Genomic DNA, 14,990 nt, shown 5'->3' with positions numbered 1-14,990 from the left:
CTGCAGCTGGGATGCTGTCTGACTTCTAAACACAGAAAATTCACATAAATGCCCCTGATTAATTGCTCATAACCCTTTCTTTCTGCCACTAGAACATAGTGGTGATACTCATTACTTTTAGGTCTGTTGTACCTCAGAGCATGGAAGATTTCAGGCTCTTTGGCTTCTCTCCCATCCTTGCACCTGGGAACATTTGGAAGTCTTGTCATGACCTCATTCACCTTTCTGCCTGTGACATTTGATTTCCTGACTGCTGCATTTTTTTTTTACCTAAATTTTTCATGTGGTACTATGGAAAATGAACTGTGATTACCAGGAGCACAAGTCTCTAGTCTCTGACCAACTCATGATCGTGTGATAATTAAAAATAGTTGTCACTGGAGCTAACCAGAGAGTTTTGAAACAAAATACTGGAATGTGTTGGAAAATGATGGCTCATGAAAACAGAAGACTCTGATGGACACATGAAGATGTCCTACTTCCAACTAAAATTAACTAGGGAAGAAGGAAAAGCAATGCTTGCAACCCTACTGGAATAAAGCATTTCCATTTTTCATTTCAGTGCAGATTTTTATATTACAGCCCTCTCTTCAGGAACACAGACTGATTGCAACAAAACTGAAAACCTTAGGAAATTAGGTAGATTATAAATTTCTTTGCAAATTAATTTCAACCAGCTTGCCTAGTCAAAGGCTTTGTTAGCTTCTGGAACCTAGCGACTGAACTGAATATGTGAAACAGAATCATCTAAATTTGACATAAAAAGACTATTTTATGTGCAGCTGGAGGTTTTTGTTTTAAATGCTAGCCCGTGTTGAACAGAGCATGCTGAGTTAAGGCAGACCATGATACTCTGACAATAGATGCAATTGTGATCTGCACAGCTTTTTTTAAATATTTCTTCTTTTTTTTTTCTTCTATTATCCCTGTACTACTATTTCTTGCCATTTTCCTTGAAGGATATGGTTTCTTAACATCATGTTTCGGCCACAGTATCTGCAGAGTACAGCCAAATCCTTGAATTCTTTGGTTTTGCTGTACTAGCTGTTTCGAATTTACTTGAGTGGTAAACATGCCACAATAGAGGACATCACCATATATCAAGTAGCTGTGATCAGGCAGATCAGGTACCAGTAATTTTCCTAACAGAGTTCCAGTGTCAGAGATCAAGCACAGGGGATCAGATATCTGCATTACCACCATCCAGAATCAAGTGTCATGGATCAGGGCTATAACTGCAAGGAATGAAGTGTCATGTGTGGCAGAGCAGGAAGCAGATACCATCCTGGACCTTAGTGGTAGGGACTGTGTCTCTGTAGCTTCACCACTGAGCATGAGGATTAACACAGCAAAAGCAAAGGTGGTTAAATGATTGTTCTCTTGGGCAACCCTAATGCCTCTTTGCCAAATATTGATTTGATCATCTAGGGGTGTCTCTGAGCAAGCAATACCTGCAGTACTGTGTGTGCAGTTAATCTTTTCAGACACTGCTAGTCATGTGTTTGACTTATTGTTCAATATACAATTACTTATGTATTTTTAAAGGAAAACATTCTTAATGCATGTAGAGACAAGGGAAAATCCAGGCATATTTCTTCATCCAAGGTGGGATAGATGACAGTCTCTAAGGTAGGCATCAGAAGTACAGTATCATTCATTCCTCACCTTGACAATGATCACCTGGAGGCACAAATCTTGTTTCTGCCCTGCTTCATCTCGAGCTGGGAAATAAGGTTGGTGAATGCAAGCAGCATTAATGTTGTTTTTTTTTTTATTTTATTTATTTTATGCTGATATACAGTCACAAATCAGAAGATTTTAGGGAAGGATGAGCAGCTTATAATCATGTATCCTAACGAGCTTGCATTAGTTCCTAAAGATTATGTTGCAATTATCAAGAATTCCTCAGAAAACAGCTTGTTGTCAAGATGCTGACCACTGCTGAACCAAAAAAGGAAACACCATTGTCCTCAGGAGGCACTCGTGGAAAGACCTGACACAAGTAGGTTCACAGAGAACATCCAAAACTCTGGTTTGAAGCTATGACACATTTTGATAGTGCTTGGTATTAAGTCCCTGGTATATGAGCCATCTGTAAATCCCATCTATTATTAGCAGGGATAAAGGAATATTCCTGGAGCCATTTAAGGAGCAGAAACAATTGGAGAGGGGTGGACTTGTTATAGTTAGCATTCATATCACTGAACACCATGTTTAGAAGGTTTCCTAAGCTCACAAGACTCATCACCATCTGCAGGTACTTCAGTTTCCAGCTAGCTTTGATATAAATGGTTTATAAACCAGAACAGAGGAGCCAGCTACAGATGTTACATCATTACATCTTGTGTCACAGGTCTGAACCTTTGTCATTCCAACACCCGCTGCGCTGCTGTCAACTAGTCTCCTTTGAAGCTGCTCTGACACCATCAGCATCTCTTCAGAAGTCCACAGCCTCTCAGAGAGGCATGAAACCTGATGTCTGTGCTCCACTGCACAAAGATTACCAGTTAAACCTTACATGGTAGCCAGCACATGCCTGTCACTGCAAAACCAATGTCAATCGCCAGCTCTTCACCTCAAATCCAATGTGAGTCCTGTGCTGGCCTGGAAAATCAAACGAATGGGCTATTCTTATACATGTTTATTCCACAGTTATTAGATATATGCACTCAAGTTCCAGGAATTTGCAGAGTTCACAAGGAGCAGCCTGCTGAGAGATTCCCAGGATGTTAACTGGATCCTTGCCAGCATGGCACCCAAACTCCCTGTCTTTTAGGACTTGAATATTCCCATTTACAAGCATAGTTGCCCTCTTGCAGCCCAGAGTAAGGAAAACAGAAATGTGGTCAAGAAGGATGACATCCCCTCTTCTTTTACAAGGACACCAGGATCTTTCACTCCCAGGTACTGTGGTTGTGGAAAAGGTATGAAAAGCCTCTTCAAAGGAAATGCAACAGTACCCAGCTGATCCCTTTGAGAAGGATTAATGACAAAGCCAGCCAAAGCACAGTTTGCAGAAGACTGTTTCATGCTTTGTCTTTCAGTGGGCTGCTCTGCTGTGTTAGCTTGCTTCTAAATTTTAGATCAAGTTACCCCATTCTGACAATCTCTCAAATATCATCCCAAAGAAAGTCTCTGAGAATTAAAGGCCCATTATAATCAGCAAAACCTGGTTCAGAAAGTCAGCAAACAAGACTTCTTTTGCAAATCCTGCACCTGATCTTCATGCCTGTTTTTTCTGTTTCTCTATCTAGATATTCCCAGGAAAAGACAACTCCCATTATAAGCTCATTGGCAACTCAGAATAGATACACTCAAGTCACGCACATGTGAATTTACATTCACAGCAGCTGTCTGAAGCCTGATGATTTCTGATCCCTTGCGTGTCTACCACAGAGCACATTTACTTGGTATATGAAGTGTAAAAGAATGAAAATCATCTGGGAAAGGCAAGTGATTCCTGTATCATATTAACTCCCAAAAATTTCCTCCCCACCCCTATAAAACCACAGAATCCAGCTCAATTTTCATTCCTGAAGATAGCTTTCTATTTTCTACAGGGAAAGGTCAGTAATGCTAAGAAACAGAATTAAAGAATGCCAGTCACTTGACAGCGATCAGGCTAATCTGTGCTGCCCACAATACAGAAGTCAGTGTAGGCAAAGATGACTTCTATCAAAATTGCTAAGAAGGACTCTAAAGCATGAAGGAATATTCTGCCTCATAGAACATGGAATATCTTCTCTTCAACCCCAGTGCCATATTCCAACATCACCAATTCCAAAAATGTACTCTTTCTTGCTATTTATGAGTCTGGACTAACCAGATGGCTAATTCATGTCAGAATCAACCCTTAACATAGAACACGGAAGAAGCCAGCTTAAGTGAAATGAGAAAAGTCCTCAATGAACAACAGATGAAAGACTTTGTAAATATATGGGAAAGCCAGGCAGGCAGATGTGAAAGGAGCCGAAAGAAATTTTGAGCATTGAGGAGACTACAGAAAATAAGATTTCCGAGGGGAGGAAGACCAGAACTGATCTAATACTATTATACCAGGAAACACATAATCAGCAAAGTCTCATGTACATTATGACTTCAGTATGATTATTGTCAACTATTGTCGATCCAAAAAGCAAGAAGATCCTGACAGGAGAAAGAGCAGAAAGAAGAAAAATCCAAGACTTTCAAAAAAATCAACATCAGAAACAAGGTACTAAACATGATAATGAAATTTGAATGTAATAAGCTTTATAGGACTGGAAGCTGCATCACCTAAACCCCCTGAGGAACGACTTTCAGACAAAATCGGGAGCTAGCATATTCTTCCAAAAAGGTTTTCCACCACTGGAGGTCACTGTAAACTGTAGTTGCTCTTTATGAGTCACTCAAAAGAAAAAAAAACATACTGAACTCAAGTTATCTAGCATCCACGTTTTGAGGTGAGACAGAACTGAAACATCACTTGCAGGGTACTTGGAAAATACACATTGCTAACTAGTAAGGACTTCTCTTTGCTGGAGACATACTTCTTCTTGTTTCAACTTATTCCAAGCAAAGCATTTGCAGACTGCTAAGAGTTTAGATGTGTGCCTGCATATACACAGGGACCAGTTTTGCATCTGTAAGCCTGCCTCTCTCACTGGTCTTGCCCATAAACAGTCTTCCCAAACACTGGCAGGCTAACAAGAGGTAAGGTGATGGGGACACAATGGGAGATCTACTACTGAAGCTCATAAAAATCACGGGTTTGGAGTTTTGTGTTTCGTTTTTTTTTCCCCTTAGAAAACAAACATATGATTATCTGCATTAGGATCTCTAAAAGAAGACAAATGTTTGGCAGCACCTCCTAGTAAAAACATAGGCCTGCTAGGCTTAAGGGTTTACATCCTGTGTAATTCATAGATCACAGTTTGTCTGAAAGAGATTTTCTTTTCTCTTTTCACTGAATTCAGATAACTATTATCTTTCAAACAATTTCTAGCCCACTCCACTCAATCAGATAGCAATGCATATACACTATATGCATTACAGATATCAAACTGGTCCTCAGACAGTAAAGGAATGTTAGTCCAAGTTCCTGTCTCCCATATTGTAGGAGTCCTACTGACATGAATATCAGAAGGAACAGATAACGTTCACAAAACAGAGGCGCTGGGTCACTTACAGGGAAAATAAGCACAAAACCACTGGAAAAGAATAAACAAATGAGCCCAGCTAGTTCTCAGCAGGTTAAGAAAAAAATAAAAATCCAGCTTCATAAACCAAAGAATTTACATTTCAGGGATAAAACTGAAACTCCTATTTGACTTCAATTCTGACAATGAATTAGTGGCAGCTGGAGTAGTTTTATCTGAAAAGCACATTTTATTTACGGAAATTCCACTTTATGGTGGGGAAAAGGAATCATCCTAATGCAGGATATTTTCTGCTCAGTGAAACACCACAGACCAATTCTTGGCTTGTGTCAACCAGAATAACTCCAAAAGAGTTTGGCCTGGTTTGATCTAAATGGAGAACTTCTGTAAAAAGAGAATCAATCTGTGTCTGTGACAAATTAAGAAGAAATTAAAATGGGGCCAACCTTTTTCCGCTCCTCTGGTTTATCTTTTACCTTTCCCTTTATTCTTTTGCACTCTAACCTATTTCAAGGAATCAGCAACGGAAGCCTTATTGATGGTACAGCAAAACCCTAACAAAAAACAAACCCTGTGCATTAAAGCATTATACTGATTAAGCAAAAACTAGCTACAATGACAAGCTGACTGAACAGCAACTTCATTGCTTTGGTGTCCCATTCTCCTTTTGGTTTTATTTACACATAGAATATGACCTTCTAGAAAGAATTTTTACTGGATGTATGCTCAGACAACCTCAACACATAATACCTAAGAACCCTGATTTAACAAAGCATTTCAGCACATGCTTAACTTAAAGCATGTGAATAGATTTACTGTAAGTAATGTGTAATCCACATAGTGAAGCATCACCATCCATATCCTCTAGCATGTCATTTTAGCTCACTGGAAGGTAGAAAATCCCAGCCTTCCACTGGAACAAACAGTACTTGCTTATTTACAATTATAATTGACCAACACATAGCAGTACTTTAAATGTCTTATGCAGTTCAGAAAGGTACACTTTAGTTTCATCTAGTTCTTTATAATACTGAATGACTCTTGTGGACTATAGTGGAGTACCAGAAAGAGCAAAGGAAACATGCCTTTAGAGGCTGAGAAGGAAAAAAAAAACAAAATCCAGATAGTGAAAAATGGCTAAACAGATGCTCCAAAGCAATGTTTCAGGCTGTTTTTTCTATAAAATGCTTACTTAGCATAAACCTCAGTGTTTCATTTGACATTCAAATTAATTCCTATTCCAAACTCATGCTGATAAAACTTGCATATAACACTACAGACATGCACTTTGTTTCTTCTTGACCTTCTTTGCTTTGATGGAGCCCTATAAATTGTTATGATTTCCAAGCTAAAACACAAAACGCAGTTTCTAAAGTCAAATGTAAGTGAAAGCTTTTTTACTATTTTTAAGAGTCCATTTTTTTCCCTTGGTGTCTGCTAAAGATTTTGGAAAACCATTCAAAGTTCCAGATAGTGCATATATTAAGAGTATGATTCCAGAGGCAGGAGATCCTGGGAACTATGGTAGGCTTGCAGTTCTGGAAATAGAGATTAAATCATTATTGCCAACTCATGTTCTTTCAATTAAGCTTTCCACTGATTTTGGAGCCCAGAGATAGCTAAGAAGCCAATTTTCTCTGCCACAGTCACATGATGCTGAAATGGAGATGACTGAAGAATTTGTGGGGAGGAAAACGAAGATCTCCCACATTCTTGGCAAATGTTAGCTAATAACATAAAGGTTTTCATACAACGTATGTCAGAGAACACAATTCCAGATATAAGTAACTGGTCTGATAAGGAAGACATTTCTTTCATTGCAAGGGGTCACACTACAATTCACAGTATGCCTCAGGCCCTGGCCTGGAAGCTAGAAAGTCTGGCTTACAGCCCTGCTTCTGTCACAGATCCGCTGGGTGACCTTGGGTGCTTCTTTCTATCCCTCTGAGACCCTGTTTCTCTATCTAGCTCTGTAACAGCCTGCCTGCTTAGACCATCAGGTCTGACACGACAAATGTCACTCACAGCGTCCATAAATAATCAGTAATGCAGCAAAACTTTGTGTTGCCTAAGGGCAGAAGGAGCCATCTCTGAGCTGGCCTCCTGAGATATCTAACCATGCATGAAGTTACTACTAATGAAGCAGAGGGACAGCACAGACACGAGCCGGGAATAGTTCAAAGCGGTGTCACACAAGCTTTCTTTACAAGTCGCACACTAGCCCTTACAAATATTTTGAATCAATCTGCTGGCAACTGGGGGCAGCTAGAAAATATTTCAGAAGGATTCGTTAAGAAGATCATTAAATAAAATCTGCTTGACTTGTTAAGCATTGTGATCATGAATTCCTAGTTAATGAGTTTTACGCTTGTTCTCTGGAGTAGCTGCCTGATAAATGTAAACATTTTTTAGTAAATGACTTACATTTGAACTTAGAACTTGTATTTGTTGAATAACTTTATTTGAAGATTTCTAATACAGATTTTATTATGTAGCATTATGTGTACAAGGTTTTGTCCTTACAGCAAGGAAAGAAAGTGCTGAAAATGCTGTGTTTAACAGACCCAGTAATTAACATGACAGAAGAGGTAGTAGTTGCATGTGAAACCAAGGCAATGAAGGGAATATACATTCAAAAACATGGGAAATTTAAGTATTTGGATAAATCCATACATTTGTATGTGTCTCTATTTCAACAGACAGTGAGTTATATAAAACTAAAATTGAAGCATGTACACAACAGAATTTAAAGATACAGATCTTCGATGTAGTGCTGGAAAGCCACAACAGGGAGACAGATCTGCCTTTTAATGGCTAGAATATTGTCTTGAAAGGACAGCTTAGAGGACTAGAAGAGACTGAAATAAAAAAATACCTCTTTACAGAAACAGAAGTTAATGGATTTAATCAATTTGTCTGATTCATTTGTCTTCTGAATATCTGAAGGGGGGCTATAGGGATGCTGGGGAGGTACTGTTCATTAGGAACAGTAGTGATAGGACAAGGGGTAACAGGTTAAAACTTAAACAGGGGAAGTTTAGGTTGGATATAAGGAGGAAGTTCTTTACTGTAAGGGTGGTGAGGCACTGGAATGGGTTGCCAGGGAAGTTGTGAATGCTCCGTCCCTGGCGGTGTTCAAGGCCAGGTTGGACAGAGCCTTGGGTGCCATGGTGCGAGGTGTCCCTGCCCACGGCAGGGGGCTGGAACTGGATGATCTTAAGGTCCTTTCCAACCCTAACTAGTCTATGATTCTATAATTCTATAATATTGTTAGCTTATCCATTGTAGCGGTATTATATGGACTTATGTTTAGACTCTCCAACTCTTTAGATCCTCTCATAAGCAAGCTACATTTCCATACCATACGTTTTTATTCTTACAGAATAGGTTTCTTATGTAACCATAATAAAGTCCTGTTATGAGCTGGAAGAAATATAAGGGTAAGCATAAATAAGAGATCTAGGAAACCTCCGCGATGGTCTCAAACCAGGACCAATAGTCTTTAGGCAATTTCTTCAGATTTACAACTACTAAACATGGGACTACTATGAATTTCAGAAAGACAGTAAAAAGCGTTTGGTTTGGAAAAAGCAACAAATCTCATGGTGAACAAGTCCTTCAAAATGTAATGATGACATCAAGGGCTGTGGCATCATCAAAGGTCACCAGAAAATCATCCTGTGCCTTGTTGTCTTACAGTAGTTAAAAGGCTGTAATTTTCTCCTATTGTCTTCAACTACAGTCACTGTTGAAGATACAAGGTCAACTGGACAGGCTCATAACTAGATAGGGTCATAGATGAAATTAAACGTATCTGCCCATTTATCTGCTCCATCACTGATTAGTTCAGGCATGGAGTTAGGGAGATCTTGTGTTCCAGTATATCTGCTTAGTTAACCTTGAAGACAGGTAAATGTGGAAAAATACTTTCTCTTCTCTTTTTAGTATAATAACAAATTCCTTTATGTGTATTTAACAACATCCCGTGTCTTTCTTTAGCACAAGGTCATATTATAGAGCCCATTTTAATTTCTCTCAGGAATTTCATCTGTAAATGTCAATCAAGCACTTAAAGTACTTGAGTGCATAGTATTAAAAAAACAATCTCCACTTACATACTATACAATGCATGCCCAACAAACGGTTATGTTTTCAGTATCAGCAGTTAAGGGATTTGTTTAACTCAGGAGTGAACAACAATTTCCAGCAAACACAGATGGACCAAACACCAGGAATTACATTGGATTATCCATATAAGGGGAGAAATGAAGATCCTTAGCCCCTCAAAACATTCATTATATGTGAGGTTTCTGTTTGAGGTGAGAGAAATGTGACCTCTCCTATGCAATTGCCCTTGTTCGGAATCCTCATGCTGCACTCAGCACTGGAAAGTCACTTTTACTGCACCATGACTTCTGCTAAACATGTCCACTAGACATTTCACAACGGTGCCAGAAAAGAAAGATCACAGGGTCAGTCTGGATGTATCTCCGTGCACCTCCGTGTGTATTACAAATTGGCTGGGTAGGTAAGCTGTAACAAGACACCTCTGAATGATCATGACCCAAAGAATTCCTTGTTAAGCCATGCATCTAAGGTCAGAGAGGAGCTTTTAAGGGAAGGTAGACAAGTTTCAATATTTTTTACACCGAAATACATATCTATGCCTTTGTTGTATCAAAACTGACATGATTATCATATGTTTCAACAGGCACATATTCCAAAGGTTATGCTTAACCCCTCACCACAGTATTCATAGACTCTAAATGAAAACCAAAGAGAATGAACTGGGGAGGAAGGAGTGAATTTATGTAAATGACACCAGAAAAATAAAGAAAACATCAAGAAGCTGCTAGAGATTTTTGAAATTTTAGAACCTGGAGCAAATGGTGTGTAGGACCTTTGTAAATTAATCAGCATTCATGAAATGGCTGAGATCCACCAGTCTGAGGATTTGGAGGCATGCCTTCACTCAGATCGCAGCATATAGCTATGTAAAGAGGATACTAGATAGAGAGTCAGCAATTTCATTTCCATATTACAGATGTCTTTGTACAGATGTCACCAACTGAGAGCATGACCTGAGGAGACCTTTCATCCATCTCTATACCCTTTTCTCAGTTTACTTCTCCCTTATCACTCCAGCCATGTGTCCAAACCTTCACAGGAGTGAGAAGCACAGGACGCACACGTATCAGCATGCAGAGAAACAAGGGAGCTCTAGGAACAGTTTACTTGCAATTGACAATAATCTCTAGAAAGAGGGGGAAGGATGTGTCTGAAGTGGAATGCCATGGGGACCTGACACAGCAGTCTCAGGCATTGGCTCATTTCCTCCCAAAGATAAGGATTCATATTATCCAGGAGTCCCTGCACAAGCACAGCCCTACTGCCAGTCCCTGGCAAGGACACTTGTCCTCCTCTTGAAATACTTCTGAGTCCATGACAGCTTTCAATGTATGAAGATCTATGAGCTAGCCTGGGAAACTTGCACTTCATGAGAGACCTTTTAACGCAAAAGAATGAACGTAACTTATACGCAGAGCAATAAAAACCCAAATGTCTGACAGATGTTACCACTTCACATTTCCAAAGTGGGTTCATGGTGAGTGCAAGGAAACTGGCAAAGAGCTCTGACAGCCACTGACTTATGAAAAATTCAGGAAAATAAATACTTTATTGCAGATAAGGACCAGAAGGAAATCTCTGGTAGTCTCAACACAGGGCATTTTAAAATCTGCTTTCTTTGCAATGCAATGATTATAGTTCTCTTGCTAACAAACAAAATTTGATACACTGGCCGTAGGTCTTAAAAACTGGAAAATAAATAGACAGTAGCAAAATAGTAGAAGTGCAAAATAAAAATAGGATATTGGAATGAAATAAACTTTTTTGCCTTAAAAACTTAAAAACAAGAAAAAAAAAAGGCAAAATCTTAGTGAGCTAGGCATAAATTGGACCTTTTTTCCATCTCATCTGTGAGTGCAGTAACAGCTTCAGACTGCATCAGAGACAAAATGCAAACCACCAAACATAGAGTTGATTTTTTTTATTTGTCAGTGAAACTACAGACATCACCTTCTATAAAGAACAGAGCGCTAGGATGTTTTTTACATGTTTATTGCTTATATTCTCTTTACCAGTCTTTGACACTCTTGCACTGTTAGCAGTTTCAGTAATTGAATGTGACTGAAGTTCGGATTCAACACAGCTGCATGTCAGGGATAACATTCTCCTTGACAGAATGGTAGTGAACAGTTAGCCCTTCATCTTCAAGCTGGCTAAAGAATGTGCTTAACTGACACTACCAAATGAATTAACAACATGTATAAAGACATTTCTAACATGTTTTTACTTTCTGAGTGTCCCTTTGTTTTTTCCTTTCTTTATAATTACCCATGCATATATGTCATAGAAGCAGAATCAGTATAAATGGAAACAGCATCAAAAACCTTAATAAAATCTGGCTGGTTTGTTTTTACTAAAAAAAAAAAATACAGTATTAGAACAGATTTCTGAAAGAACAATTTTTCTGATGGATTAGAGGATATTCATATAATGAACTTCTTAGGTCATCATGTAAGAGTATTCAAAGAATTCTATGCTGTTTTATTTCTTTATGAACCTTATTAATCTCGAGTTCTGCAAGTTCCTCACAATGTGTGAAAAATTCTAATACGTATTCGCACACTAGGTCATGGCTCTTTTGGCTAATAGAACTAGAACAATATGCAAGTGTAGTGTTGCAGATTTTTCAGATCTCAAACCTTTGAAATGAAATCAGTTTTGACATTCTGTCTGTGGATCTTTTCATAGAAAGAAAAAAAAATCTCATTTTCAGAAAAAAATTAAAATCCTAAGCATTCTGGGAATGTACATCCTTGGAATTACTTTATAACAAATGTCTTCCTTTCTGCCTTTCTAAACTCACATATTTCTTTTGTTTAAGCAATGTCTCCAGTTGAGAACTCTCCTAAAAGCTCTTCAGTTAAAACATGATGGGTAATCACTGCACTGTATTACTTTCTGGAAAATTACAGGAAGCATATATAGTATTTTTGGCTGCAACATCCAGTGACGTAATAACTAGTGACAGGACTTCTTTGGAGAGATAATGCTACGTTCACTTGACCAGAGCAGGAAAATAACGGGCCTTACTGGGGATTTTCTAGTCCCATAACAAGAATGACTGGCAACCCTGCTTCCACTCGGGCCAAAGCGACCGTGACGGAGTCGCTTGTACATCACCCAGCAGAGGTCACTAGAGGATGCAACATCATGTTTTTAGGCAAGACAAAGCACTCTTAACAGCAAGACGAGATACGCGCCATCCTGAAAATCACATCAGCTGACTCAGATTTACTGCCGGACAGGTTCTCGTAAAAGAGAGGAATACGTGTCGCTCCGTGAAAGAACATATATGTTTAACTGGCTTCATTCGACCGCAAGCAGCATTCATCCAGTTAAACAATATCGATACTGATCTGTGAAATGTATCTATCAAAAGAATATCTACTACCTGTGCATTTCCAGATGCAGGGATCTCTTTCTTTCTTCCATTGCTTAACACAGTCCAAAGGGTGTGCCAGATATACGAAGCCAAAAAGCAGAAACTACCTGCAATCCAGGCAGCATTTCTTTGCAGGGCTAGATCCATCCTTTTATTTTTAATCAACTGGTTAACTTGGTTCTCCTGCTCTAGCAGATACAATTTGGCAGGCACCCTCAAAACCCTCCCCAGCTCTGTAAGTACTACCTAACTAGACAAGGCTTGAACACCCAGCAGGATCCCTTCTCACACTTCAACACATTCCCTGAACCTATAAGGAAAAGAAGTGATGGCCTTCTGACAAACGTGAAACAGGTGCAGGGATCTACAGGAGATACATACTGCACAGACTCGAAAGGCAATTACTCTGACATCCTAGAACTTCTCAAATGAAAGCAAACTGTTAGCTCAGTCCCTCTGCTACCACCTGAGGCCACTGGTCATCTTTTCTCTCCCCATTTAATAGGCAAGAAATGGGAAAACAAAAATTAACCAAAGAGCAAAATTCAAGACAATCACTTAAAATGTGTCATGGTGCACATAGAGAGAAAGGTTGGTGTGAAATGCCATGGCTTTACTGTCCACAGTCCCTTCTGTTCCTGTGCCTGCACTCTATATTGCTCCCATACCCAAACCACCACTATGCAGAAAGCAAGTCCTAGCTATTCTCCCATCTCATATCCAGTATCTGCTCACCTGCCAACTATCAAGTCCTTCATTGAAAGGATGGAAGTACCACATAGATGTGAGACTTCCAACATCATCAGTGTATCTTTCTTCCCCTAGAATTTCCAAAAACAGATAGACTGCTCCTGCTGAATTTTTCCAAGCAATTCAATGTGATGCAAATTCTGCATGGAAAATTTCAGCTTGAGCAGCCAAAACCTGGAAAATCTTTAAATAACTGAAAACAGGGCCTTTAAATTAGAAATGGCAAGAAACTTCAATTAAAAAATCCTTCTACCAGCTCCACTATAAGTAAAGGAAAGCTCTTTTAATTCTAGAGTTAGAAAACTAAAAATTTGAGGAACAAAGTGCGTCATGGTATATTGTCTAATATACAGAGATGTATGTATGAGGATTGTGAAGGACCACTATGTAAGGTTGTAGGTCTATATATAAAGAAGGAATCCTTATATATAAGGGTTATACATACTTTGTTCAACAGTCATTGTAGAAGAGGAAGCAGTAAAAATAAATTGTGCCATTTCTTCTCTGCTTGTGTATTTATCTGATCAGAGGTGAATAAGCAAATAATTTAAAACACTCCCTCTCGCTCTGAAGAAATGTAAGTACCAGAAATCTTAAGACCTAAAAATTCACAAATGAAACTACAAAAATCATTACATCATTTGAAACAAAATCACTCTCAAGTTATTATGTAGTTATTATGTTGGAGAGGGTGGGCTTATTGTGGGATTTTTTTCAGTCAGGAAACCTTTATACTTCTCTTTTTCTTTCTGAGAAAGACAGATATATATTCCAAGCAAGGAAACTGGGGGTATTAAGTAAAAAAAAGCCACCTGAAATCATGCCACATGACAACAGAGTGCCATGAACTTGGAACCTGAAGAATGCACCACAGAAAGGATATTCTGCAAAGCTACAACAGGCTGAGGCTGGCAACACGATGCTTGATGACAACATTTCAAGGGAGCTGAAAAAGAGGTTGGTTAAAAAAAAACTGGGTCCAAACCTGGCTGAAGTCCACTCATACTTTTCTGCCCGTAACAAGCCAAACTTTAGACACGGTGCTTCGACTTCAAGGCTGATGAAAGCCTTGAGGGTTTTGATTATTCATTTGAAGTCTTCATTAGTTAAGGAGTCTCACTGCAAACGCAGAGAATCTCTTACAGGATTTTGTTGAACAGCTGTTCTTGATTAAATTTTTACAAGAAGAAATAGGTTTTTGTCAAAATATTTAGATCAATATCTTGAACGCTGTTTGGGAGAATAGGATAGTTATTTTTGGTTAATTATGCAACAGTGAGAATTTTTTAACCTGTTGAAAATACTGTCATGACTCTGGCCTCCCCTTGCAAAAGGAACTCACAAAGGTGTTGTTACCACCACGATCGTTACCAACACAGGCTGCAGAGAAAGTAACTGCTAGAGGAATTGTGCTCAAAGGAGACAAGGCTGATCACATTCTAACTGGAGACAATGAAATAGTGGACAATTACCTATCCCCAGGACTAGCTTAACTGAACACCAAATACTGAGTATATCCAATAGTTCCAGGTGGGTTATGTATTTTATAATTGATCCTTAAACTGCTTTCAGAATATCACCAAAGGAATACT

General features: G+C 38.9%; 1 protein-coding gene across 1 annotated transcript in view; it reads right to left on the bottom strand.

Annotated features, from left to right (window-relative positions):
- The window catches only part of MYLK4 (myosin light chain kinase family member 4), a 58,590-nt gene extending 45,672 nt beyond the window's left edge, over positions 1-12,918 (bottom strand). Inside the window, exon 1 of the mRNA XM_061449313.1 lies at positions 12,658-12,918. Coding sequence (XP_061305297.1) covers positions 12,658-12,795 — 138 coding nt within the window. The 5' untranslated portion in view covers positions 12,796-12,918. The remainder of the gene's footprint in view (positions 1-12,657) is intronic.
- Positions 12,919-14,990: the final 2,072 nt, after the last annotated feature.

This window comes from Pezoporus flaviventris, unplaced genomic scaffold, assembly GCF_033815535.1.
Source record: "Pezoporus flaviventris isolate CSIRO_AGI_PZ_B2104156 unplaced genomic scaffold, CSIRO_AGI_Pfla_v1 ptg000007l, whole genome shotgun sequence".
NCBI classification, from domain to species: Eukaryota; Metazoa; Chordata; class Aves; order Psittaciformes; family Psittacidae; genus Pezoporus; species Pezoporus flaviventris.
The sequence above is the reverse complement of the archived record's forward strand: the minus strand, read 5'-3'. Positions and strand labels throughout refer to the sequence as shown.